This window comes from Prionailurus bengalensis, chromosome E2 (genome assembly GCF_016509475.1).
Source record: "Prionailurus bengalensis isolate Pbe53 chromosome E2, Fcat_Pben_1.1_paternal_pri, whole genome shotgun sequence".
Classification (NCBI taxonomy): Eukaryota; Metazoa; Chordata; class Mammalia; order Carnivora; family Felidae; genus Prionailurus; species Prionailurus bengalensis.
In genome coordinates this window covers 25,251,157-25,277,011 of record NC_057352.1, presented here as the reverse complement: position 1 = coordinate 25,277,011, position 25,855 = coordinate 25,251,157, and the positions used below count along the sequence as shown (strand labels likewise).

The 25,855-nt window shown below is 42.6% G+C and overlaps 1 protein-coding gene across 1 annotated transcript; it reads right to left on the bottom strand.

The window, feature by feature from the left end:
• Window positions 1–5,506: 5,506 nt before the first annotated feature.
• LOC122494309 (predicted GPI-anchored protein 58) lies at window positions 5,507–8,907 on the bottom strand. Its single transcript, XM_043599375.1, has 2 exons — window positions 8,890–8,907; window positions 5,507–6,420 (listed from the first exon to the last, which is right to left on the bottom strand). The coding sequence occupies exons 1-2, from the start codon at window positions 8,905–8,907 to the stop codon at window positions 5,629–5,631; spliced, it is 810 nt and encodes a 269-aa protein (XP_043455310.1). The 3' UTR covers window positions 5,507–5,628.
• Window positions 8,908–25,855: the final 16,948 nt, after the last annotated feature.

Below are 25,855 nucleotides of genomic sequence, written 5' to 3'. Positions count from 1 at the left end.
AGACTAGGGGACAGTTAGTTAGGAGGACATATCTAAGAGGTGATATGAATGGATGACCCTTTGTCATTCTGAGATGCTGTTTTAGAACATTTCTGCCCTCCCTTTCCTATCTCCACTTGTCTGAAGTGATTCTTGGAGTCCAGGTGATTGCTTTTTCACCTAGAAACTCATGCTTCTGACTGGTCCTTTAGCCATGACATTGGGAGCCATCAGATAAAGGAGCTCTGATATTACCTTGTCCACTAGGGGTCCCGGTTAGTTTGCAGGCTGTTTTATCTGTTAGTGTAGCTTAAAAGAGGGAGGTGTTGGACTTGGTCAGGCATCATAGAGTGCTTTGAAGAAAAGGAAGAATGGTTGTAGTACAGTTCATGTACATCTCTCAGAGCCATTGAGAAATAGGACAGACCACAAGGAATAAGTATACCACCATAGACACTGAGAGGGGATTTAAATACAAAGTCTAGATTTCAGAGGGCTCTTCCATTACATTGCTTTCATAAGAATTCAAAGAAAAAAGTTCAAGCGAATGGAATTGAAAGGATTTCTCAATGGCATTGTCTTTGATGATGGGAATTCCAGACTACATACTATAAATGAAAAGTGATGGGGTGAGGAAATCTCTCAAGGAGCCTTCCTGTTTGCTATGATTGGGGGTGTCCTGGAGTTGGACAGCAGACACTGAGTCAGCTAGCCAATATCTACTCATTTGTTGTATACTTGAGTGACCTGCCCTAGGTTTGATTAAAGACTTAGGTTTTCTGGCTTGTGGTAATTCAAAATAAGTCAGTTGGGAATGGGTAGGGAAGGACCTCATACTGCTGTTCACTCCTCTACATCACACTGCAGTGTGCCAACAAAACTAGGTCCAAGCCTCCAAAACCTCTGGAGATGTACTGTATATTTTAACCACTCATCACAGTGATTAGCCTTAGGTTAGAAATGTCTTCCTAAGACAAAGTAAAATCTTAAGCTGTGACTTTAATCTATTTTTACAAGGCAGAGCTAAGTGTAAATACAAATGGCTTCATGACCATTAGATATAATGTTAGAAAGGAGCACATTTGGGGGTGCCTGGGTGGCTCAGTTGGTAAAGCATTCTATTCTTGATTTTGGCTCAGGTCATGACCTCATGGTTGTTGAGATCGAGCCCTGCATTTCACCAAGTGAGCCACCCATGTGCCCCTGGGTTCTACCATTTTTTATCAAGCTTACTGTCTATATACAACGGCAATGGAGTACTCAAAACTCCAATCAAAAGGGTTAATATTGGGGCATCTGGCTGGCTCAGCTGGTAGAGCACGCAACTCTTGATCTCAGGGTTGTGAGTTCAAACTCCATGTTGGGTATGGAGCCTACTAAAAGAAAAGTTAAAATCTAAACTGGTGATCCTTATCAAAGAATAAAATGGGTTGACAGGATAGTGTGCAGATTCAATAAAATTAATATAAATTTGAACCACAATGATTTTAAGCCTTAAATAGGATGTCTCTCAGGATATGGGCTATCACAAAACCATGCCTGTCAACTACTTTTATCCTTTTACACATCCCTTGGACCAGATTCTCAAGCTTTATTAAACATACAAATCACCTGGGATCTTGTTAAAATTCAGATTCTGGAATTCAGCAGGTCTGTGGTAGGGCCAAAGATTCCATGTTTCTAATATGCCCCCATATAATGCTGTTGGTCCAGGGACCATACTTTTGAGTAAGAAGCCCTAGATAACAATTCCATAGACACATTTTTAATAGTACTTGCAGTAAATTGTTTCACTTGTTTCTTATAATGTAAGATGGTTCTTACATTTCCTTGTGGTAAAGACTAAGGAGAAATGTGTGGCAGTGGCCTAGGGAAGTGTTTGTAAACATCTTTCCTTTGGACAGTATAAGGGGTTTAGGCAATCTGCTCCAGGAAGCATTTCTGTCCTATGTACATATGAGGGTGGATCTTGGCTTTTCCAGGGCATAGCAGTTTGATGAAACTCTTCTGAAACTCATGTGGCATAAAGCGTACAGAACAGGGTTGATAGCTGAATTCAGCCAGAGGAGCCAGAAAGACATCTCATGGAGGGAGTGCTGGATGCATATCCCATGGCAGGCAGCTTGGATGATCATGAGCAATGTGTAGGGTCCCCAGCACAGGCCAAACACACATGATGATGGCTAGCCACCTGGCCACTTGCTTAATCTGGAAGAGCTGCAGGCGGCTGGCCAGTGAGCTGGCGAGGTCTGGCTGTCTCTGGGCAATGCAGACACTCTTGCTGGCCCTGTAGTTGTTCTGTTGCCAGTGTGCTGCTTTGGCTTGGATGTCTACCTGCAGAGGTGGTAAATCTTGAGTCCCAGGGACATCCAAGGAAAGACCCTTGTGTCTGGGGGAGAGTACCTGGTCTCTCTTCTTCCTGCTCCTCGTCTCAACTAGTTTAACAAAAAGTATAATGTGTTTTTTCTCCCCTGGAAGTTCATCTCCGAATTGTCTTGGCTCTGGACAATGTTGTTCCTCCTCAGGGAGGTGCGCTTCTGAATGTTGATGTAGATGCTCAAGTTGAAGTAAGTGACGCTGATAACATAAAGGGAGTAAAGAATTCGATGATGGAGGTCGTCATCAGGAACTACCAGTTGTAGAAGAACTCAGCATAGCACTCCCCCCGAGGCAGGATGCTCCTTTTGGCCACATATGCCCAACCGATGATGGCAGGTCCATAGACGAGGAATGCCACCACCCACCAACTCGAAAACAATATTCCTGGTCATGCCCTTCTGAGCTCTGTAAGTCACCTAAAAGGAAACAGCAGAGGCCGGTAAGAGGGGAAGTTGAGGCACCTTCACTCACTCAGCCTGGTACAGCATGGTGCCAATGGTGAGGTCGGATATTAGTTGTTGAGCTAGCCAGTGTCTGGGGGCTGGGAGAGGTTCTACTTCCCTATCAGCCAACTCTTCCCTAGCTCTACTCTGCCACTCCAAGGGGCCTCCGTGCAATGGGTGAAAAGCCTCCCTCTTGTGGACACAACTCAAAGTCTGCCCATTTTGATGTTAGTGGTATTCCTCCATGTATGAAAGCATACATTTTCAACACCTCTGAGAACATATATACATTATATACATAATTCGCTCAACATCCACAAATGGAATAGCACTGTGTTGCACCGTGCTTCTTCTTCCAACTTTAAGTACATCCTGCTGTTAACTTTATGTGCTCACTCTGTATTTTTATTTTTGATCAGTCCAGTCCCACCTACTGTTCCTGTAGGTGGCACAAGGTCTCAGTGACCAAGAGTAGAGGCTCTGGAGTCAGGTGGCTTGAATTTAAATGCCCACTATCACTTGGCTAGCTGTTTGTCCTAGGCAACTTAGTTAACCTCTGTGTGCCTCAGTTTCTTCATGTATAAGATGGGACACCTTTACCTGGACCACAGGGTTGTCATGACCCTATGTATATCAGCTCTTGGATATACTCCATATAAAGTTCTTTAAATAGTATCTGACTTAAAATAGGCCATCAAATATTACGTATCATTCTTACTGAGCATAACAATATCTGTAAGGGCAGAAGCATGAAATAAATGTTCTTGGCTTTTTCTCCCCTGTATCTTTGGTGTGCAGAAAAAGTTCTGAGATGGTGAGAGATAAATGTGAAAATGAAAGGTTCTTTGAAGATTGGAGAGATGGGCATTTTCCCCCAACTGGGCTGCCATATTGAAGACCCTTTGGGAATGTGTGTCACTGAAGCAGAAGACCCAGTCCTCTACATGGTTCAATGCAGAACATTTAATACTGCTAATTAGGCCATCTTACTCTGTATGCCCTCAGTGTACCCCAAAGCCTTTCATTCATAGCAAAGGAAACCTAATCGCCAATGGATTACAGGAGAGTGAGCCCAAGTAATGTTTACTTTGGGCTCATTTAGAAAATGCCACTTTAAATGATGTTGGTACTTAGGAAATTATTTTGGTCAAATACAGTGAAAATGTAATAAACAGTAACAGAGATGAGAGACAGGGATGAGCTGGTCTAGAGCAGTGACGAAAGGCAATGAGTCTCATTCATGGTTGTACCTTCTAATACCTTATAATCACCTGATGGCCTTTTTAAAAATGCCAAGCTTGCCCCCCACCTCTAAGCCCATTAAGTCTAAATATGTAATAATAATAATAAAAAAAAGTGCTTCCCAAATGGGTTGGAAATTGCAGCTGGAAAAAGCAAATTGCCTGAGTGCCACAGAGTGGACTTAGCAATGGATGGCTCTATCTGCCAAAGCTTCTAATTTTCCTATAGTGAACATAGATTACTTGAACAAAAGATAAAAGGAATTTTCATAAAAGCCCCAAAGGAAAATGCTTTAAATGCAGTAAAAATGCTTTTTTCCCCCCTCTTCTGTCTCATTTAAGGTTCAGTTTTGCCCCAGATGATTAATTTCTTTGGGTCTTATCATCCCTGTGTGCAAAATAGGGATAAAAATCTTTAGTTTCTACCTTACAGGGAGGTGAGGACCAAAAGAATTAGCCATCATAGAGGTTAGAGCCAAAGGGCTTTTAACCCCTCACTTTCCTAATGGCATACAAGTACACAGAGGTGCTGTGATGTGCCAAAGGCACACAATGTGTTGTGTCTTAAATCAAGAGTGGACCCTAGGTCTCCTGACTCCTGGACCAGCCTAAAAAGCACCACTGTGAGTGCAACGTACTTGTGATTGCTCATGCAAACCCTTCCCTTTGCTATCTGCTCTGGAAATACTGAAGTATTTTCCCTTCCCACCCAGCACTGTTCTTGGGGAGGCAGCCATGAATACTTACCAGGGAGGACAAAAAGCCACTTGGCACCCATATTACCTTTACACCAGACCTTGAATGTGGACTTTGGATCACGCCTCCAGATGAGGTTATGCTTTCATTAAATCAGTACCTATGCCTAGCACTGTTACAAGCAAGCACTGGGAAAACATCAAGTAGCAAGACCCCCTGCCCCCTTAGAGCTTGGGTTCTAGTGAAGAAGACAGACCTCGAATACAGTGTCCAGCCGTGATAAGCATGAGTATAGCAGGGGAGGAGAACTGGAGAAGGTGAGGGCTGTTATTTGACACAGATGACCAAGGAAGTCTCTGAGGAGGTGACAGTTGAGCAGAGGCGTGGACTCAGGGTGAGAACAATGGATGGAAAGAGAAAGATGCCTTAATAGGACTTTACGTTTGCATCCTTCCTGACCATACTCATGACCATAACACCTAGGGTACACTTCATAAGGATAAAAATAAATCATGTGAAAGGCACAGTTTATATTGCATTTTAACTCTTTAATTTGTTAAATGTATTTAAAACGGATACCAGTATTTGTAACCTAGTTTTAGCATCTCCTTTTCTTTTCCCTTTGAATATCTGGGGTTCTGAAAATATATGGAAATCGTATGGTGGTTTCTCTCTGCCACTAGCCCAGCAACTCCAAACCCGACTGTGTCCCTGGCAGTCCTCCACGCCAGCGGGTTTGTGTAGAACCTCTGGCTTTCTTTCCGCCCTGGTGACAGAGGTGAACCTGTCATAGCTGATGAGGACAATATTGAAGGCCGAGGAGGTGCTCACCAGGTAATCCATCACTAGTCACAATTTACACAGCTCCTTCCCGAACTTCCACTTCCCGGTCAGGACGTAGGGGATGTACAGTGGGATGCAGAAGCCGCCTGCGGACACAGGGGAGCGGTGGCCCGGCCGCCGGGCTGCCAGCTCCAGCCTGGCCTGGGGTGCCCCAAGGCGCCCCAACTCTTGAAGGAGACTTTCGAGCGCAGGGTTCTCCTCTGCAGGGCTACTTGTGTGCCGCCGGTCCCTAGACGGCACTCACCCACCAGGAGGTCGGCGACAGCCAAATTGAGGAGGAAGTTGTCGCTGGAGCGCAGGCTGCGGTCCACGGCAAAGACCACCACGATCAGTGAGTTGCCCAGCACCGTGGCCAGCGCCAGCAGCGCCCTGAGCGCCGCCAGCAGCGCGGCCACCGGCGCCGAGAAGTGGCCGGCGTGCCGTCCGGAGTGTAGCCCTGACTGGAGCCCCAGCCCGGTAACGCACGCGTTGCCCGATGCGTTCGGCTCCATGCTGTAGGTGGCAGGGATGCCGGGGGCTGGCGAAGGGAGCCCGTGGGCAGGGGGCGCGCGGCTGGAGCCGGCGCCTGGCCGGTGGGGATCTAGGGGGCGCAGCGGGAGGAAGTGGGGCGGAGAGACGGCTGCCTGCAGCCAGGACAGGGCTGGGACGCTGGGGACCGGGCCCCTGGCCTGTAGGGTAGGGACCACCAGTGGGTTGGGTCCGGAACACCTGGGGCGGGGCCGGAGTCGGGGTGCTTGGTTGGGGACAGCCGGCTGTCTGGGGAGCAGCTGAGAGCGGGGAGTTGCCAGGGGAATGGGGTGGGAGGAGTCGGGGACCGCTGGCGGTGGGGGCAGGGGACCCTGCGGGGCGGGGGGCGGGGGGAGGTGGAGGGTTCACGCTGCGCCGCGGTCTAGCTCCCCTCGGCGAATGCAGGGAGGTTGAGTCTTCCAAGCAAGTTGCTACTACTATTTTCCCGAACAGGAATAGTTTTGTTTCATTATGTTTTATCGTAAAAGTAGTATGTGCACTTATAAAACAAGCAATACAGAAGGGCATCAAGTGGAAGCAAAATTTCTACCGTTATCTCCTCCCTGAGATACCCACTTTGAACATTTGGGTTTAAATCCTTCCAGGCTTCATGCCCCCCCCCTTTTTTACCCCCCAACTCTTCCCTCCTCCACAGAACTAGACAGACAAAACAAACATGCAAAAAACCCAAAACGCATAGATTTGGGGTGGGGGGTGGAATGGGGTTTGGCTATTTTGATTTATAATCTGCTTTTTCTCCCCATGAAATAATAAATCTGGACATTTCCCCACATCCATACGGAATACAGGTAACCATTATTATCTTTAATGATATCATTTTTCCATTATATGGATGAGCATATTTCCCCAATTTGTTGATAGACAACTATCAATTGTTTCTGTTTTGTTTGATTTTGCTTGTGTATCTTTGTTCACTTATCTACATAATTTCCTCAGGGGAAATTAATGGAAACAGAATTGCTGGGACAAAAGGAATGCAATAGTATAAAATACTATTTTACAACATGTTGCCAGGTTGCCAGGTTGGTAGAAAAGTTGTTCTAATTTACCATTGAAAAAGCCATTTAAAATTTTTTTTCACAGTGGTGTGACACTGAATACAGGAAACTTCAATTACAATAGAGGCAGGAGGACAAGGGACACCTATTAAGCATCTTGATTTCAGCTCAGGTTTGTGTGAGCCCCACATCAGGCTTTGTGCTGACAGTGTGGTACCTGCTTGGGATTCTCTCTCCCTCTCTCTCTCCCCCTCCCTTGCTCACTCTCTGTCTCTCTCTCAATTAATTAAGTAATTAATTAATTAAAAAATAAAATAGAGGCAGGAGGCCAGAAGGGGAGATCTCACCCCTTATCAACTCTAGGACAATTGCAGGTCCCAACAGAAAGATCCATGCCTTGCATTTTCCAACAGGAAGAAATCTACTTTATTACCCCAGCAAGCAGGAGGAAGATTTTTCTCCTTGCTCAACAGCAGACTAGCCAATGAGAAACTGCCACAACTTAGCCAATGAGAAACTGTAATCACCCTTCTCAGTTTCCTCTAATGGACTTTTATCCAAAGCTGCCCCTCCCAACTTCCCTTTCCCCTATAATGTTCCTTTCCTTTGTTCTCTGGACTAGCCTATGATTTTGCTTTGGCTTGCATGTCCAAATTGCAATTCCTCTGCCATTTCTGAATAAACCCATTTTGCTGGTAAAGTAACTGGTTGTTTTTATTTTCAAGGTTGACAGTAGGTAGTGATTGTGTGGGGTCTTAGTTTGGCTTCCTAGAGCTCCCTCTCACCTTAGCCCCTTTGTTTCTCCAGCGTAGACAGTCCTTCCCTGTGGCGAATTGGCTCAGAGTGGACTACCTGTCAGGACTACTAGGACTGGGAGTAATGGCCTCTTAGAGAGGGGGAAGAGGTTGGAAGACTGTACCTTAACACTTTTATCACCGGGGTTGGGGCAGAATCTGTCAGGAAGCTCCTCCCTGTGGTTTGGGGTGTGTGGGCATGGGGAGAGGTATGTGTAAAGAGGGGATGTGTATAAATTATGCAGATGGAAGCTGCTTTATCTGTCCTGTTATTTGCCTCTTGCAGACCAGTTTGTTCTGGTGGTGGGAAAAGTGACCCAGTGTCATGGATACAAATTCTTGGGCCACAGAGCAGGGATGGGCCCTTGGGGATTATTTGTGCAATGACTCTCAAGCTTTTTGAACCACAAACCACCTAGAATATACTGTTTACATTATAACCCAATGTGTACACATACTGTACACATGTGCATGTACACACATATTGGTGAGGAAAAAGTAAAACAAAAACAGTGACTGCCCTTAGTATGATGCATTCTGATATTTTTGGTTCTACTCTATGTTTTATTATTAGTTTTTAAATGCTGGTCTTGACCCACTACATTTATTTTGTGATCCTCAACTGGCTGTCAGCCTGCATTTGAGAAACAGTCATCTAGTTAATCTAGTTGAATCCACTCATTTTACACATGGGAAAAAGGGGCAGAATGGGAAGATACTCAGTTGGGGACATCCAGGGAGTTATGGTTGAGCAGAGCTGGTTCCAGACTGATGTTGACAGACATGGCCAGCAGAGAGATGACTGTCCCTCTCGTGGCAGCAATGATGTTTGAGGCAGGAAACAACTCTGATGATTGAGGAAGAAAGAAACAAGCCAGCATTTATCTCCTTTCTTGTCTACTAATTGCCTCTTCATTTGCTGAAAAGATACTTTGGGCCTGGTGGAAATGACACTTGGAGCAGATTGATGGGCCCCTCTCCCACCAACCAGGGGCTGAGAATCCATCTAGGCCAGTTTAAATAGGAAAAGTGATGGCAGGTCATGTAGAAGATGCAGGTAGTACTACTCCCGTTGTCTGTCTGTAAGAGGACAGGAGAATGGGGTCTAGCAGGCATATACTTCTCCCTCCCCTTCAGGTATTGGGTAGCTAGGGGACCATGCTAAAGAGTGAATCCCTGTTTGTTGTGTATGTGTGCTACATTTGTTTCAGAGGGCCAGGCTATACCTTCACAGTGCCTCAGGGGCTGGGACTCATGCAAAGAGCCTTAGGGTTGACACTGCTGCCCCACTGGTCCTGGAAGGTAGGGTATCCAGGCAGAGAATTGTTCTTGAGCCTTGGATTCATCAGTTTGGTCTGCTGAAACAGAATACCATAGACTGGGTGGCTTCAACAACAAATATTTCTGACAGTTCCAGAGGCTGGAAAGAACAACATCAAGCTGCTGGCCGATCTGGTGAGGACATACTTCCTGGTTTGCAGATGACCATCTTCTCATATCTTCAAGTAGAAAGATATTGTGTCTCTTCCTCTTTTATAAGGGCATTAATTCTTTAAGACCTAATATAACCATAGTTCCCTCCCAAACGCCCCACTTCTAAATGCTATTACACTGGGAATTAGTGTTTTAACATATACACTTTGGCATGAGGGTTGGAGGACACATGAACATTCAGTCCATAGCAAGCATTAAGATCCAACGGAATTTGCCTTGCTAGGCTCTGGTCTTGCTTGGAATCTGTCACCCCTTTCTTTCTGATGTCTCCCTTTTGGAATAGGAAAGTCAATTCTATGCCTGTCTCACCATGGTAATTTGGAAGCACACAGCTTGTCTGGTTCCACAGGCTTACAACTGGACCGGAGTTTTGTCTCAGGATGAATCACACCCCGAGAAGGTGTAACTAAGAAACCAAATCTGGCACAAAAAAGAAAAGGAAATCATTTGCTCTTTTTTGAAGTGGAAGTAAAATGATTTTTATTATTGCTATTGTTATTTTGGTGTCTGGGCTTTGCAATGTGAAAGGAGCTGACTGTACTTGTCTGCCAGGCTGTGTGGGGCTGTTGCATGTAGAATCAGAGCAGAGGAGGAAACCTGACATGGGGGCAGAGCTGTCTTCATTCCCTGGGCTCCCGCACAGCTCTGTCCACCATCTCAGCCTTCAAACCAGTTCCTACTTACATGTGCTTTCTTGGGAGTGGAGTGAAATCATGGCTTTAGTAACCAGACTTGAGTTTAAATCATGGCTCTACCACTTACTTGTTAGAAGACCCCAAGCAAAGTTTAGAACCCCTAAGTCTCATTTGATCAGCTGTCAAATGGCAATAATAGTAACTGGTAGCATTGTTATAAAGATTATTGGACAATGGGCACATATTGCATGGCACACAGCAAGTATGACATAAATGGTAGCTCTTATAGCCAAGATGTTAGCTGAGGTCTCTAGGCCTCTTGAGTTAGAGATAAGATTTCTTGAATCCTAGCACACCTGGAGGAATCTAAAACTTCCCCAATGTTCCTGCAAATCCACAGAAGGCTTTTGTTCCAAGGGTCACTCATATCTGGCTTGGAACTCACCTTTTTCTTGATGAGGTTGTCTCACATCTGTGCCATCTCTCTTATGAGTCATATCAACTCAAAATGAAACTCAACTCCTGTCTTGATTTCCCCAATGCCCCATCCCTCAAGATTTGGGGAGGAGATCCAGGAGGAGTTTATGTCTCATAAATATAATCTTAGCAGCTTCAAATGGAACATTAGGCCTTCCTGTTCTGAAAATGTCTGTCAGCTACCTCCACCAGGATGTTTTTGGACTTCTTTGCTCCCACAGTGTCCCAACATCACACTATTTCCCTGGCTCCCCTCTCTATACTCCCTTTTCTGAGAGCAAAATATATTTTCCCTTTTCTCATGATTATCAGACTAGCTATCTCTTTCCACTTTCTAGGTGTCTGCCAATACTTCTTGCTCAAAAAGATTATCAAGCCATATATGGATCAAAAACCATCCCTACCCCAGTGGCAACTGAAATTTATACTCCCCTCTCCTGCATTATTACTGTTTGTTATTTAAATTTTATTACAAGATAAAACACAAAATTCTTTTTGTAGACCCAGAAAATCCAAGTGATTCATTTAAAAATCTATTAATAGTAATATGAGCTCAGTAGAGTGGATAGATTCAACTATATGAATGGAAATCAACAGCTCTGTTATACACTAGCAATAACCATTTAGAATTTTGTTGCAAAAAAAAATCCCATTTGCCATGGCAACACAAGCCACAAATACTTATGAATAAACCTAACAAGCAATTGTGCAATAGTGTGAAGAAAAATGTTAACTTTATTGAAAGACTTAGAAAAACCACCAAATAAAGGTAGAGACAAATGTTTCTTCCTTTTTAAGACCCAACAGTGTAAATATATATTCTTCAATTAATCTATAAATTTATTTCAATCCCAACTAAGTCCCAACAAGTTAGTTGAGCAAAGTTTACATGGGAAGAAAAATGCACAAAAATAGCCAAGACATTTTTAAAAAAAGATAGAAGAAAATTGTCCTAGTGCATATTAAAATATTATAACCCTATAGTGATTAAGATGGTTCAGGAATCATGGGGCACCTTGGTGCCTCAGTCAGTTAAGCGACTGACCTGATTTTGGCTCAGGTCATGATTTCACAGTTCGAGGGTTTGAGCCCCCTGTAGGGCTCTGCGCTGACAGTGCGGAGCCTGCTTGGGATTCTCTCTCTCCCTTTCTCTCTCTGCTCCTACCCACCCCCCCCCCCAAATAAATAAATAAACTTTAAGAAAAAAGAAAAGATGGTTCAAGAATAAAAAAATATAATGCAAAAATGCAGAATTCAGAAGCATGTATATATGGAATGTAGTTTATGATCAAGATGACACTTCTTAGTGAAAAAAGATCATACAACACATTTGTTTTAAACAAAGGGATGAAATTTAGGAAAAATAATGTGAAATCCTGAATCTTATACAAGGGAGAAAAATATTCCAGATGAATTAAGAAACTAAATGTAAAAATGAACAAAACTTTAAAATACTTAAAAAAAATCATCTTGAGATGGGGAAGACCTATCCAGAAGCTATAAAGAAACAAACGGACAAATTTGACCTTAGTCAAAACTGTATAGTTCAAAACTTCTATAAAATGACAGATGCTAATCGCAGTCATAAAAATATTTTTCAAAGAATTAATATCTAGAATATATAGAGCACTTTTACAAATCAATAAGAAACAAACACAAATGTCCAAAGAATATGAGTAAGTTATTTAAAGGAGACCTACACATGACTTATAAACATAGAAAATGATGTCACCATTACTAGCAATCAAATTAAATGCAAATGAGAACAAGACAGCTTTTATAGCCCATGATGATTGGAATCATTTAAAATGGTTGATAATAGCTGTGATTGACAAATATGCACGAAAATGGGCACTCACTTATGGGTGGCAGTATAAATTAGTGTCAAAGGGTAAAATTCTTGTACTTTTTAACCCAAGAATTTCACTTCTAGAATCTATCAAAAATAATCACACATGTATAAAGATGTATGCAAAAAGATGTCTGTTGCAACACTTCTTGTAATGATCAAGTGTTGGAAGAGACCTAAATGTCCATCGATATAGAAATGAATAAATAGGGGTGCCTGGTGGCTCAGCCAGTTAAGTATCCGACTTTGGCTCAAGTCATGATCTCACCATTTGTGAGTTTGACCCCCGTGTTGGGCTTTGTGCTGACAGTTTGGAGCCTGGAGCCTGGAGCCTGCTTTGTCTCCCTCTCTCTCTGCTCCTCCCCTGCTCGTATTCTCTCTCTCTCTCTCTCTCTCTCTCTCTCTCAAAAATAAATAAACATAAAAAAATTTTTAAAAAGAAGTGAATAAATAATACATCTATGCCCTTAAATGTTGCCAATGGCCCTGACAAAAGAGGGAATCTATTTCTCCATTCTTTGAATCTAGTTTAGCAATGTAACTTCTCTTGGCTAATGGGACTGTACACATGACGCACTCAGAGGCTTGATAGGTGCTTGTATATTGGAGCTTGTTCTCTTGCTGCACTTGGGACCCTGACACTGCTGTGTGAATGAACCTGAGCCAGCCTTCTGGTGGGTGAGAGGCCATGTGGAGAACCCAGGCACACTGGCTGCCTCCCTCCAGAATATGGATGAGGCCATCCTAGACCATCCAGCCTGTAAAAGATCTGCCTGCTAACCACAGATGCATGAGAAAACTCATCAGAAATAAAACTGGATCAAGCCAGAAGAATTGTGCAGCTGGTCTTTTTAAACTACTAGGTTTTGGGGTGGTTTGTTTTGTAGCAATAGATACTGATACTAATCCATACAATGAAATACCATGGAGCAATCTGAAAGAATGAGGTGAATATATGTATCATAGTGTACTGACATGGAAAGCTTGCTGAGACAAATTATTAAGAAAAAACCAAAGACCTTGTAATTCTACAAGCTATCCTATAGTCTCCCAATAAATTCCCTTTTTTTTCCCCCTCAAGTTAGCCATTGTTTATTTCTATTGTTTGTAGCCAGATAGTTTTATTCATAGATGTTCCTGGTAAAATAAGTTTGGAAAACGCTATGTGAAATATTTTTCTTACTTCAGGATTTGTCAGTAAATCCTTTCAAAAGAGGTTGTGAATGCAGCTGTCTCATTGTTTTTTGATATCAAAACCCTTCCCACCTTGCCCTAATATCCCAAGAGATTAATGGTCTGTATAATACACTCTGAGAAACTGTCCTATTTGTTCTTGTGACAAATGAATATGGCTCTAAGGATTCTACCATTTCCATCTGTCATTTTTCTGGAAGCCTTTCTCATTTGTATGTGGTGCTGTGTCAGCTGTCCCAGTTTCTACAAATTTGTTGCCAGGAACCCATTATATTAAAAGTAAATAAAGAGTGGTCTCTGCTTTAAAAAAACATTCCTCTAGTTTTCCCCATTAATATTATTCATTATGGGGGTACATAATTACCCATTTATCCAATGTGCCACATATCAGGGCAAGGTGATCTGTTTTAGAAAAGAGACCCAATTCACATACTTCCCTAGACAAACTTGGTGAAAGAATTGGATTTGGGGGTAAGTCACTTCTTGGCTAGCATGGCATTGGTAGAGAAGTTATTATCAGAGAGGTACAAGGACTTGGAGCACTGGGCTGGGAGTTATACCAGTCACTGGACCAGGCTGTGCCTCAGGCTGTTTAGTTTGTCCATAAAATGAGGGTGGTAATAGTGTCCCTATCACAGGGGCATTCTAGTGCTCAGATATATTAATGGAGGTGAAAGTGTATTGTGAAGGACAGAGCACTGCATCTGTAGGTATCAGCCTAGGCCCTCTCACTTCCAGGAGGCAGAAACCCACCCTGACACAGCTAAAGCAAAACAGGAATTTGTGTATTTGCATAAGTGAAATATCCATAAATATCCATGGGGATTTTAGGTCTAGGCAGGGATGGATCCAGGGGTTCCAACACACTATCAAGATCTACTTCTTTCCATCTTCCATACATTTTCTGCTTTGACTCTTATCAGAAGAAGGGATATGAATTAATAAATATTCTCACTAAACTGAGTGAGAATTTCCACAGTCGTCACCACTTATGCAGGCCTTTGCTGACTGATGATATTTGCCAGGGACTTAGGCCTGTGAGTTTGAGATCCATAATTAGATTTAGAGTCAGGAAGAAAGGGGCTGTCAGTCCAACCTCTGCCTTGTTCCCTGAACACTAGTTTCTAGCCAATTCCTTTCCTTCTCTCACCAGGAAATGAGGGTTCTGGGAATACGAAAGATAACTTCTTATTTTGGGAGGTGGATAGAAGACACACATTAGGGCCATACTTAGTAAATACAGATGGAACTGAATTGGATGCCTTCATCTAGCCACTGGCTAAAGTTGGTAGGGTTCATGAATTCTTATCTGTAAAGGAAGGACTTTCGGCTTTCCATTTGATGGAAAAGACAATCCTACTGATGGATAAAGGAAAGAAGGGAGGGAGGGAAGGAAGAAAGGAAGGAAGGAAACAAGGAAGGAAGATCAGAAGAAAGAAGGGAAGAGAGAAAGGAAAAGTAAGGGAAGGGAGAGAAGGAGATGTGGAAGGGAGAGAGGGAGGGAGATGAGCAAGAAGCAAGGGCAGGGGAGTGGGGAGGGGCTGATGGTGCCTGCAGAGCCTTAAGCGGGCCAGGCTGGAGGAAAGGCAGAGGGCTTTTCCTGAACAATTCCTTTTTCTTCATGCCTTCCCAGCTCCTCTAGGTTTCTGTGGGCATCAGTTTCCAGTGTTTAAACTTATTTTTATGACTATAAAAGTTAAATATGCTTATTATAAGTAAGAGAAAGCACAGAAAACTATAAAGAAGCTGAAAAGCCCTTCATGATTCCACTGATTGTGACCCAAAGTTTGAAAGCTAGGCCTTAAAGAACGTGCATGACCCTGGGCCTGCCTACCTCTGACCTCCTCTTTCTATGCCTTGTGCTCACTGCTCTCCTGCTCAACTTGCACAACTGCTGTCCTGCTCCCTGGAGTCCTGTCCTGCCCTGCCCCATCAGTTCATGGTTGGCTCTTCAAATCTTTTAGGTCTTAAGTCAAATGTTGAAGGCCCAACTCTTTCTCTGTCACCTAGTCACTTTCTAACATCACAGAACTTATTTTTTATAGTCTTTATAACTACCTGGATATACATTCTTTTCTCTTTTTTTTTTTTTTGATTTTTAGTAGGGTATTTGAAAATTTTAATTCCAATATAGTTATACAGTGTTATATTAGTTTCAGGTATACAATATAGTGATTCAATAATTTCATACATCACTTGGTGCTCATCATGACAAGTGCCTTCCTTAATCCTCATCATCTCTTTCACTCACCCGCCTCCCCAACCTGCTCCTGGTAACCAGCAGTTTGTTCTCTATAATTAAGGATCTCTTTCTTGATTTCTCTCTTTTTTTCCCCTTTGCTAGTTTGTTTTGTTTCTTAAATTCCACATGAGTGAAATCATATGGTATTTGCCGGTCTCTGACTGACTTATTTCACTTAACATTATACTCTCTAGCTCCATCCATGTTGTTGCAAATGGCAAGAATTTATTCCTTTTTATGGCTAAGTAATTTCCCATATATATATGGGAAATTATATATATATATATATGGGAAATTATATATACAAATTATATATACATCTATACATCTCACATCTTCTTTATTCACCTGTTGATGGATGCTTGGGCTCATTTGATAATTTGGCTAGTGTAGATAATGCTGCTATAAACATCAGGGTGTGTATACCCCTTTGAATTGGTGTTTTTGTATTCTTTGGGTAAATACCCACTAGTGTGATTAATGGATCATAGGGTAGTTCTATTTTAAATTTTTTGAGGAACCTCCATCCTGTTTTCCACAGTGGCTGCACCAGTTTGCATTCCCACTAACGGTGCAAGAGGGTTCTTTTTTTTCCACATCCCAACACTTGTTTCTTGTTTTTTTTTTTTTTTTTTATTTTAGCCATTCTGACAGGTGTGAGGTGACATCTCATTGTAGTTTTGATTTGCATTTCTTTGAATGCAAATGATGAATTATGTTGAACATCTTTTCATGTGTCTGTTGGCCATGTGGGTGTCTTCTTTGGAAAAGTGTCTCTTCATGTCTTCTGCCCATTTTTAAATGGATTACTTGTTTTCTGGGTGTTGAGTTGTATAATTTCTTTGTAATTTTGGATATTAACCATTTATTGGATATATAATTTGCAAATATCTTCCCAGATGTACATTCTTTATTGGTTCAGTTGTTTAATTGTGGTTTTCCCCACCTAAAATGAGAGCTCCATCAGAACAAGGACATTCATCACTGTGTTGTACCTGGCACATAATAGGTACTTAATATTTGTTGAATGACTGATCAATACTTTTTGCTTCACAAAGCTTTTACATATACATGAATTTGTATAATCTCAGTAAAATAAGGGAATGGATTATGAAATTCATTTTCTAAGTGAAGGAATGGAGGCTTAGAGAGGTGGAGGAATCTGCTTGAAGTTACAGAATCGATCCCTAGTGGATGTGGACCCGGAACTCATATGTCATCATATCCAGTTCACTGTGGTCATTTTGCCTCCTTGATGCTATGCTTTAAGGTGAAGGTGAGGATTTTTTTCTATGTGCGTGTTAAGGAAAAACTGATGACTGGTTGGTCCTTTACATAAGGAGGCTTAGTCATCTTTTTGCGCAGTCTTGGGCAGACTGCTTTTAACGAACTTGACATAAACAGCCCCATGAACAGCAGGAGGGCTAGAGGAGGATGAAAATCTTGGACAGATGTCTGGTTGCTCATGGGGTGAGTCAACCCACAAGGTCAAGGCTGTCTTCAACTCACTGATCTTTGGGAAAGTCCTTGTCAGGGGATAATCAGTTCTTTCTAGCAAATTTCTGAATCCAGGCATGACGTAGCAGTGAGATTGTTCTTGCTTTAGTCCAGTGGTGCAGAACTTGTCAGTTGATTATCCAAAGAGCCCACTCCCCATTCTTTTTTACTCACTGGAGCTCACTTCCACTATTATAGATGGAAACATCCAGAGACTGCTTTCTAGATATCCTTTGCAACATGGGTATGTGACCTGATATGGGCAATGACTTCCTAAGGGAAGTTTCCTGGGGAGAATGGATGCTCCTAGGAAAGAACTTAATCCAATCCAAGATAATAGAGGTGTAAGGGAGGAGAAATTCTCTGTGTGGTGATGTGATTCCTTGAAGATATTTTTGGCTGTCTTTGCAACCATGAGGGGGAACATCATCATCTTGGTGAGGACAGCAGGATGAAAAGATGAAGAGAGCCTGGACCATTAAGGTCCTGACCTAGTTGAGCCATTGAACCAACTCTTGAACTTCTTCCAGATTTTTCGGAAAATGGGTGAATAAATGTCCTTTTTTGTTTCAGGCATTTGTAGTTGAGCGTTCCTTGCCAAACCTGAAATAGCCAAAAGTATCTTAAAAGACATTTCCAATTTTGTCTCAGAGTCCTGCATATTCTCTTTATGAGAGTCCTGCATACAAGTTGCTGTTATTAAAATGGAAACTGGGTTTTCCTAGGCCTTACTCAACTGTGGACTGGGAGAGGTCCTACGAATGGTAATAACTATTAGTTTTTCACCATTTCTTGTCCCTACCAGCATGGGGCAGCACCTTCTGTAGTCACCCTCCCCCTTTTATCCACCACAAAGTCTCATCCAGCTATTTCTCACAGTCTACGGGGCTGTCTCAAGTGAGTTCAAGAGCCAGTCCCATGTTTTTCTGCTTCATCTCCTTTGTTGTATGCAATTCTTGTGAAGCCTCTTGATGGTATATCTTCTCATTGTTGTGCTTCCTTGTTGATATGAGAAGATCACTGAAGTGGGAGCAGAGAGATTTGCTTCCTATTTGGGCTCTGCCATTGACAAAATGACCTTGGATGAGCCTGTGCTTCCTGCTGGGCTCCAAATACTATCTGACCATGATGAGGTAGGTGGATGATATCATCTCTGAGGTAGTGTCTCAACAGTGAGATGTGGGGATTTTAAACTCCTGTTCTCAGAGCTTGGGTCTGCAGTGTGTGCCAGCTGGGAGCACAATCCCTGTGTCACCTCCCTAGGCTGATACATGGGCGTAGGCTCTGCCCTCATCTGCTATGCCAAGGGTCAGAGCCACGGCCTGCCAGGAGCCCCCTGGAGGTGGGTATTTGCACTGAGGAGTTTTGCTTCTGCATGGGGGGTATCTGAGAGGTGGCGGGGAGGGAAGTGTGTGGGCAGGTGGCTCCTTATCTGCAGTGAAATCAAGAGTAAGGCCATCTGTCTTTGTTAGGAATGCATATGCTAGGAATTTTACCTTGTCAAAGTTTTATTCTAGTCCAGACCTACAGATGGAGCAGGCATTTACTGGAGCTGAAGGGAGAGGACAGGGAAAGTAGCACATCAGGCAGAGGGAATAGCATGCACAGTGGCTCTGAGATGGGGGAGAGTGTGATGTTTGAGCACCTGAAACAAGTGAGTGGAAATAGGCTGGAGGAGGCAGGAAGTAGCATGCACAGGGTCTGGCTGGCCATGGTGAGGATGCTGAACCTGCTTGTGAGACCTAACTCTGAAAGGCTTAGAGCAGAGGGAATATGACTAGACCTGTAGTTTGGCTGCCACAAGGAAAAAGGATAGAGCAGAGCCCAAGTGGATGTGTGGTTCTGAATAGGAGGTTAACACAGTCATTAGCTATAGGTGACAGTACAGAGACTAGACTGGTGGGGCAGGGATGGAGAGAGGTGGATGGGCTTGAAATATACATAGGAGGAAAAGCCATTTGGCACTGATTTGGCTACAGAGGGTGAGGGAAAAGGAGGTATCAGAAGTAACTCCTTGATTCTGGATTCTGTAGCTATGTGAAAGGTGGTGATCTTGGTAAGATGAGGAACTCTGGAGAGGTCAGGCCTATAAAGATGCTCAAGTTCAACATGATATAATGAGCTTGAAGTCCATTTGAGACATCTAAGTGGGGTTTTGTTAGTGGGTTTAGTGGATCAATCTAAGTTTGCAAGCTTTGCTGGCTATGGTGAGGCAATTGTACCTGATTTTAAGAGCAATGAGAAGACTTTAAAAGGGTTTGGGAAGATGGGGCCATGCTTTTGGCTTCATTGTGAGAATAGATTGGAAGAGAGCCAGAAAGAAAGTATGGGAACCTCTGGAGGTGAAGGTACATGGCAGTTGCAGCAGGGATGCTAATGGGATCACTGAGAAGAGAGAAGCAAGAGTGGGCCACTGGCTCCTATCTCTCCCATGAAATGTGGGCAGCTTTCCCCTCTCTAGACCTGGGCCTCCCCATTGGAAAGGAGCACTTTGGTCTGTATAGTCAGGCCACCTCAGGCTCTCGTACCCCAGTTTGGGATCACTGCATCTGCTTTCTCGGGAACAGATCAGTATTTCTATGGCAAGGGAGGCTGGAGAAGAGTCTCTGCAGGACCAAGAAGAGGCCCCTTTGCTCACTTGCATCTGGGAAAGAGGGTTGCAATTTGCATGAAAGAGGCAGGCAGCAGTACACAGATGGCAGCTCTGTAATTGCATTTCTGTGCCTCACAGCTCCTGGAGCACTGCATCTGGGACTGCTGGGTTCCTTCAAACTCAGTTCCAGGGAGACCAGGACCGAGAAGAACTGGCTTGCTGAAGGTCCCTCCTGCACCTACGTGGAAGGCCCGGGAGGTCAACTACTGCCCAGGGATGCAGCCTGGGGTAAGGTTTACCCAGGGTCCCACATTGATGGTTTCTGTCAGTGTCTGTCAGATGTTACTGGTCCGAGAAGAGATAAGCATAGAACTTAAGTTAACCTTCAGAAACATTATAAATTTGACATAGCAATTTTATTTCTGTTAAGTCTGATAATAAAAAAATGGGTTTGTACTTTGTAGGTTTTTGCACTGTTATTTCATTTTTATAGAAATTCATTTTTTGTGTGTATTACAAAAGTATCAGTCTGCAACAGATTGGAAATAAAAATGAACCATGGTACTTCTGCCTATGTAGTGGGAGAAGCACTGGTCTAGGTGATCTTGGGCAACCACTTTCCTTTTCCAGATCTCAGTTTCTCCACATGTGGATAAATGGTGAGCATGTTTGGAGGTTTTGGGGAACTTTTGGCTCTGAATCCTTATTTGTTTATTATTTCACTCAAACACTATTTATTGGGCATCTACTTTGTGCCAGACACAGTAGGAAAAGTTTAGAATACAATGGTGAGAAATATCAGAAGTGGCCCCTGCACCTTTGCAGTTTACGGTGAGAGAATAAACAGGGACATATATCAGATTATATGACACATACAGGGACACATATGAAATTATAGTTATAGGAAGTGCAATTAAGGAAAAGATTGGATCAACAGTGGAACTTGTCCTGCCCAAGGGTCCAGGCAAGAATTCCTGAAGAAGTGTTATATAACCTGGAGTCAGAGAGATTTGTAGGAGATGATTAGGTAAGGTATTTGCCCCTCAGGATCCACTTTCTATCTTTGTCCATCCTGCTCTGTGCTCAGGTGGATGACCTCCAGGGATTGCCTCACCAGGCTCTTGCTTCCAGCAGGTTTGGGCCAGAGGAAGAGATGAGTGGGAAGAAGCAGAGTGAGGTCATGGTTTTTATTTCTCTGGCTCCCTCCCTGCCTGGGATGGCATTCCTCTACTTGTGGCTTCTGTGGCAACCACAAGACAGATATATGCAGAATGCATAATTAACTGCGGGCTCTAATTTCTATGCTGTGAAACCCACTCCCTCATTGCACCAAGACCATGTTTTGCATGGGCTGCTCCCAGTCTGTGGCTGTGCAGTGGGGTACTAAAGCATTCCTGGGAGATACAGGACTTCTCTGCTGGCTGATTTTGTTTTGAGGGCTCCCTGATAATGTTTACAGAACTCCTTTAGTCTGCACAGTTTAGGATGCTCCTACCCATCCGTCTTTCCCTCTATTCTTCATTTGGGGTCAGATTTATATCATGTCTGATGGCTCTCCCAGCCTTTCTGGGTTCCCTACCCATTTTCTCTCATAAAAATTTTCCCTAATAAAATCTTTGCATGCTTAATCTCAACTTGGCATCTGCTTTCTGGACATCTTGCTTTTGTTGAGAGGCCCTTTGCCTGTAACCTCAAGCTCACTGGTTCCCAGGAGCTACTCTTTCTACTTTAGGCCTGGCTGTGATTCTCACTGTTGCTAGTCTCTGTGTGGTATTTCCCCTAGTCCTGCCTGCAACTTTTCAAAAACCCCACCATTAAACTCTATGAAGTTACTGCTATAGACTGAATGTTTGTTTCCCACCAAAATTCATATGTTGAAACCTAATCCTCAATGTGATGGTACCTGGAGAAGGAGCCTTTGGGGTGATTAGGTTATGATGGCAGAGCCCTCAAAAATGCAGTTTGTGCCTTTGTAAAAGAGACTCCAGAGAAATGATCCCTCACCCTTCTTGCCAAATAAGATAATAGAGAAAAGACAGCAGTCTATGAACAAGGAGACAGGGCCTGACTGGACACAGAATCTGCCAGTGCCTTGATCTTGGACTTTCCAGCCTCTAGAACTGTGAGAAATGCATTTATCTTACCTCTAGGACACCCAGTCTCTGGCTCTGTTATAGCAGCCTGAACTGACGTAGACAGTTTACCCCTTTTGAACTTGTTTCCACCAGAACTCTGACTGATACCGTACTCTAGGCACAGAGGATAGTATAGTCTGTGCATTGGCCTGATGTGTGAGGGACAGGTTGGTGGAGGAGGACCAAGGGAGAGAAATACAAAATGACTTGAGTTTGTATCTGAAAAGCATCATAAAAAATTTTTTTTTGAAGAATTTTAGGCAGAGGTAATAATATCACACTTGCACATTATAAAGATGATATGGCTGTATTGTGAAGAATAGATTTGGGGTGGGTGTGGAGTGGATGTAGGGAGACTAGTTATAAGGCTATTGGTATAGTCCAGGTGAGAAATGGCAGCAGCTTGGACCAGGAAGGTGACAGTGATAGTGGAGATTAGGAGGTGGATTGGATACTGGGGTTTAGGAAAAGGGAGATGAAAAGAATGACTCCTCGACTTTGGCTTATATCCTTGAATGGAGGATGTAGGTGCTGTTTAATGAGACACTGTACACTGAAAGACAATTAACTTTCTGGGTGGGGAGATCATGAGTTTGATCTTGGACATGCTGAATTTTGAGGTGCCATTGAGATTGCCAAGTAGGGAGATAAGTAAGCAACTGAGCCCAGGTCTAAGCAATCAACAGAGGAGACGACTAGGGTGGAGATAGACATTTTAGTGCCATTTGTACATATAGAGGCATGAATGAGATTTCTTGGGGCAAGGGAAGAAAATTAGAGAAAACAAGGTTTTAGGATCCTTATGACCTTAGATGTGGCAATGGATTCTTATATATGATATCAAGAACATGAGCAACAGAAGAAAAAATAGATAAAATGGAATTCATCAAAATTAAAACTTGTGTATCAAAAGGCATTATCAAAGTAAAAAGACAACCTACAAGATGGGAGAAAATTTTTGGTAACCATATATTTGATAAAGGTTAAATATCCAGAAGATATAAAGAACTCCTATAATTCAACAACAAAAAAGAACAACTGAGTTTCAAAAAAGGGCAAAGGACTTCAATAGACATTTCTCTAAAGAAGAAATACAAATGGACAATAAGCACACGAAAAGGTGTTCAACATCATTAGTCATTATGGAAATGCAGATCAAAACCGCAATGAGATACTACTTCATACCTATTGGTATAGCTATAATGAAAAACATGGAACATAGGTGTTGGTGAGGATGTGGAGAAGTTGGAACTCTTGTGCATTGCTAGTGGGAATATAAAATGGTGCAGCCCCTGTGGAAAACAGTATGGCAGTTCCTCAAAAAGCTAAACATAAACTTAGTGTATGACACAATTCTGCTCTTAGATAAACTATACGCTTGGGGCACCTGGGTGGCTCAGTCAGTTAAGGGTTTGACTTTGGGTCAGCTCATGATCTTGTGGTTCGTGGGTTGGAGCCACGCATTGGGCTCTGTGCTGACAGCTAACAACCAGCTCAGAAACAGGCTCCAGCCTGCTTTGGATTCTGTGTCTCCCTCTCTCTCTGTCCCTCCCATACTCATGCTCTATCTCTCAGTCTCTCAAAAATAAATAAACGTTAAAAAATTAAAAAAAAAAGATAAGCTGTATGCTCAAAGGAATTGAAAGTAGGGACTCCAACAGATATTTGTATGCCAAAGTTCATTGCAGCACTATTTACAATAGCTGAAAGGTGAAAACAACTCAAGTTTCCATCAAGAGATTGAGTGGATAAACCAAATGTGGCATACATATACAATGGATATTTTTCAGTTATAAAAAGGAAAGATGCTCCAATACATGTTACAACATGAATGAACCTTGAAAACATTATGCTAAGTGAAATAAGGCATGCACAAAAGGACAAATTTTGTATAATTCCACTTATCTGAGGTAAAATAGGCAATTTCATAGAGACAGAAAAGAGAGAAGTTACCAGAGGCTGGAGGGAGGAGGAAATGGGGAGGTGTTGTTTAATGGTTACAGAGTTCCTGTTTGGAGTGATGAAAAGGCTTTGGAAATAGATTGTGGTGATGGTGGTAAAACAATGTGAATGTAATTAATGCTATTGAATCATATACTAAAAAATGTAAAATTTTGTTTCATGGATTTTATATGTCTTAATAAATTTGTTTTTTTTTAATTTTACTTATTTATTTTGAGAGAGAGAGAATCCCAAGTAGGCTCTGCACTGTCAGCACAGAGCCTAACATGGGGCTCAAACCCACAAACTGTGAGATCACAACCTAAGCCGAAATCAAGAGTCGGACACTTAATCAATTGAGCCACCCAGATGCCCCTAAATTTGTGTTTTAAGAAAGATTTTAGGACTGAGTCTTGAGGAATTCCATCATTTAATGGTCCAGTAGAGAACAGTAGGTTTACCAGCATACTGAGCATGAGACATCAAGTTGAGAGAAGGAAGTCTGGGGAGCAAGGTGTCATGGGAGTCTGTGAAGAGGGTCCTCTAAGTGTATGGGAGGGGGCAAAAGGTCAAATGCTGCTGCTGTGAAAGGTTGGGCTGGGGCCAACCTTCCTTTCAGATTTCATGGCCACTACCAATTCTAGTCCAGTGTACTTTGCCTGAAAACTGGCAACATGCCTCCTAGTGCTTTATTTTGGAGAATCATCAGGGGACACTCATTTTACGACAGAGGATGGTTGAGAAACAAAATGAAGAGTGAATAGGAATCTGCAAAAGGTAGCAGAAAGGGATCTGGAATGAGATTTAGCTTTGTTTTGGCAACGAGCTCTGTGTGGCCCAGGCCAGGGCACCAAGAAGGGAGAAGGTTAAGTAGGAGAGCCTGCTCTTCATGGTGCTGACCCACATTGCCCACTGGAGGCTGAAGCAGGCTTTTGTCTCTTGGATACTGGGAAGCATGTGATCCTCACACTTTGTGCCTCTCTGCTGCCTTTTGCAGTTCTCTTTTTATTGGCCTTAGGTCTAACTGGATGATTTTTATACTGAACATCTCTTTTTTTTCTGTGCCAAACATCCAGTCCTCTTCTGATAATCACACTTTGACTTTTATTTTGGGAACTACATTTTCCTCACCCTCAGTTCATGTAGTTGGGGTGAATATGTCTCCTAGGATAATTGAGTAAGTGATAAAAATGTGATTTGTTGGGTCAGTAAAAGTCAATCTTGGATATTTGTGGAAACTATTGGCAAAGGGGAGCTCCTTTTCCTTCGGGATTATTATATTGGGAGAACTTTCTAGAGCCATCCCTTGAAAGGAATACAAAAGCTGATATAGGAGGAAAGCTAAATTCAGAGAAAAAGAGATAATGAGATGGAGAAAGTACTGAGCCCCTGGATGCAACTCTGCCTGAAAACAACATGCCCCTGAACTTTTCAGTTATATGAGACGATTGGTACTGTTTTTTTTTTTTTTGACTACACCATTTTGAGTTGTATTTTTGTCATTTGAAACAATGAGAATTCTAATACTTCCAGTAAGAGCATTTCTAGTTCTGTTGTTTTAGGAATTTACGGGTCCTTCACACCAGAAACATTGCATTTAATATGTGCTGATACAGGGGTTAGAAGGCAGCTATTCCTCTAATGCCTTCTCAGAAATGGAAGATGGGATTTAAAAAACAGCTATTGATGTATAATTTATATACCATAAAAGTAACCCATTTTAAGTGTACAATTCAAAGATTTTTAGCACATTTAGAGTTGTAAAATCTACTATTAGAACATTTCCATTAAACCAAAAATATTTCTTGTGTTCATTTGCAATCAATCCCTGTCTCAGCCCTAGGCAACCATTAATCTACTATTTATCTATAGATCTGCTTTTTCTGGGCATTTAATA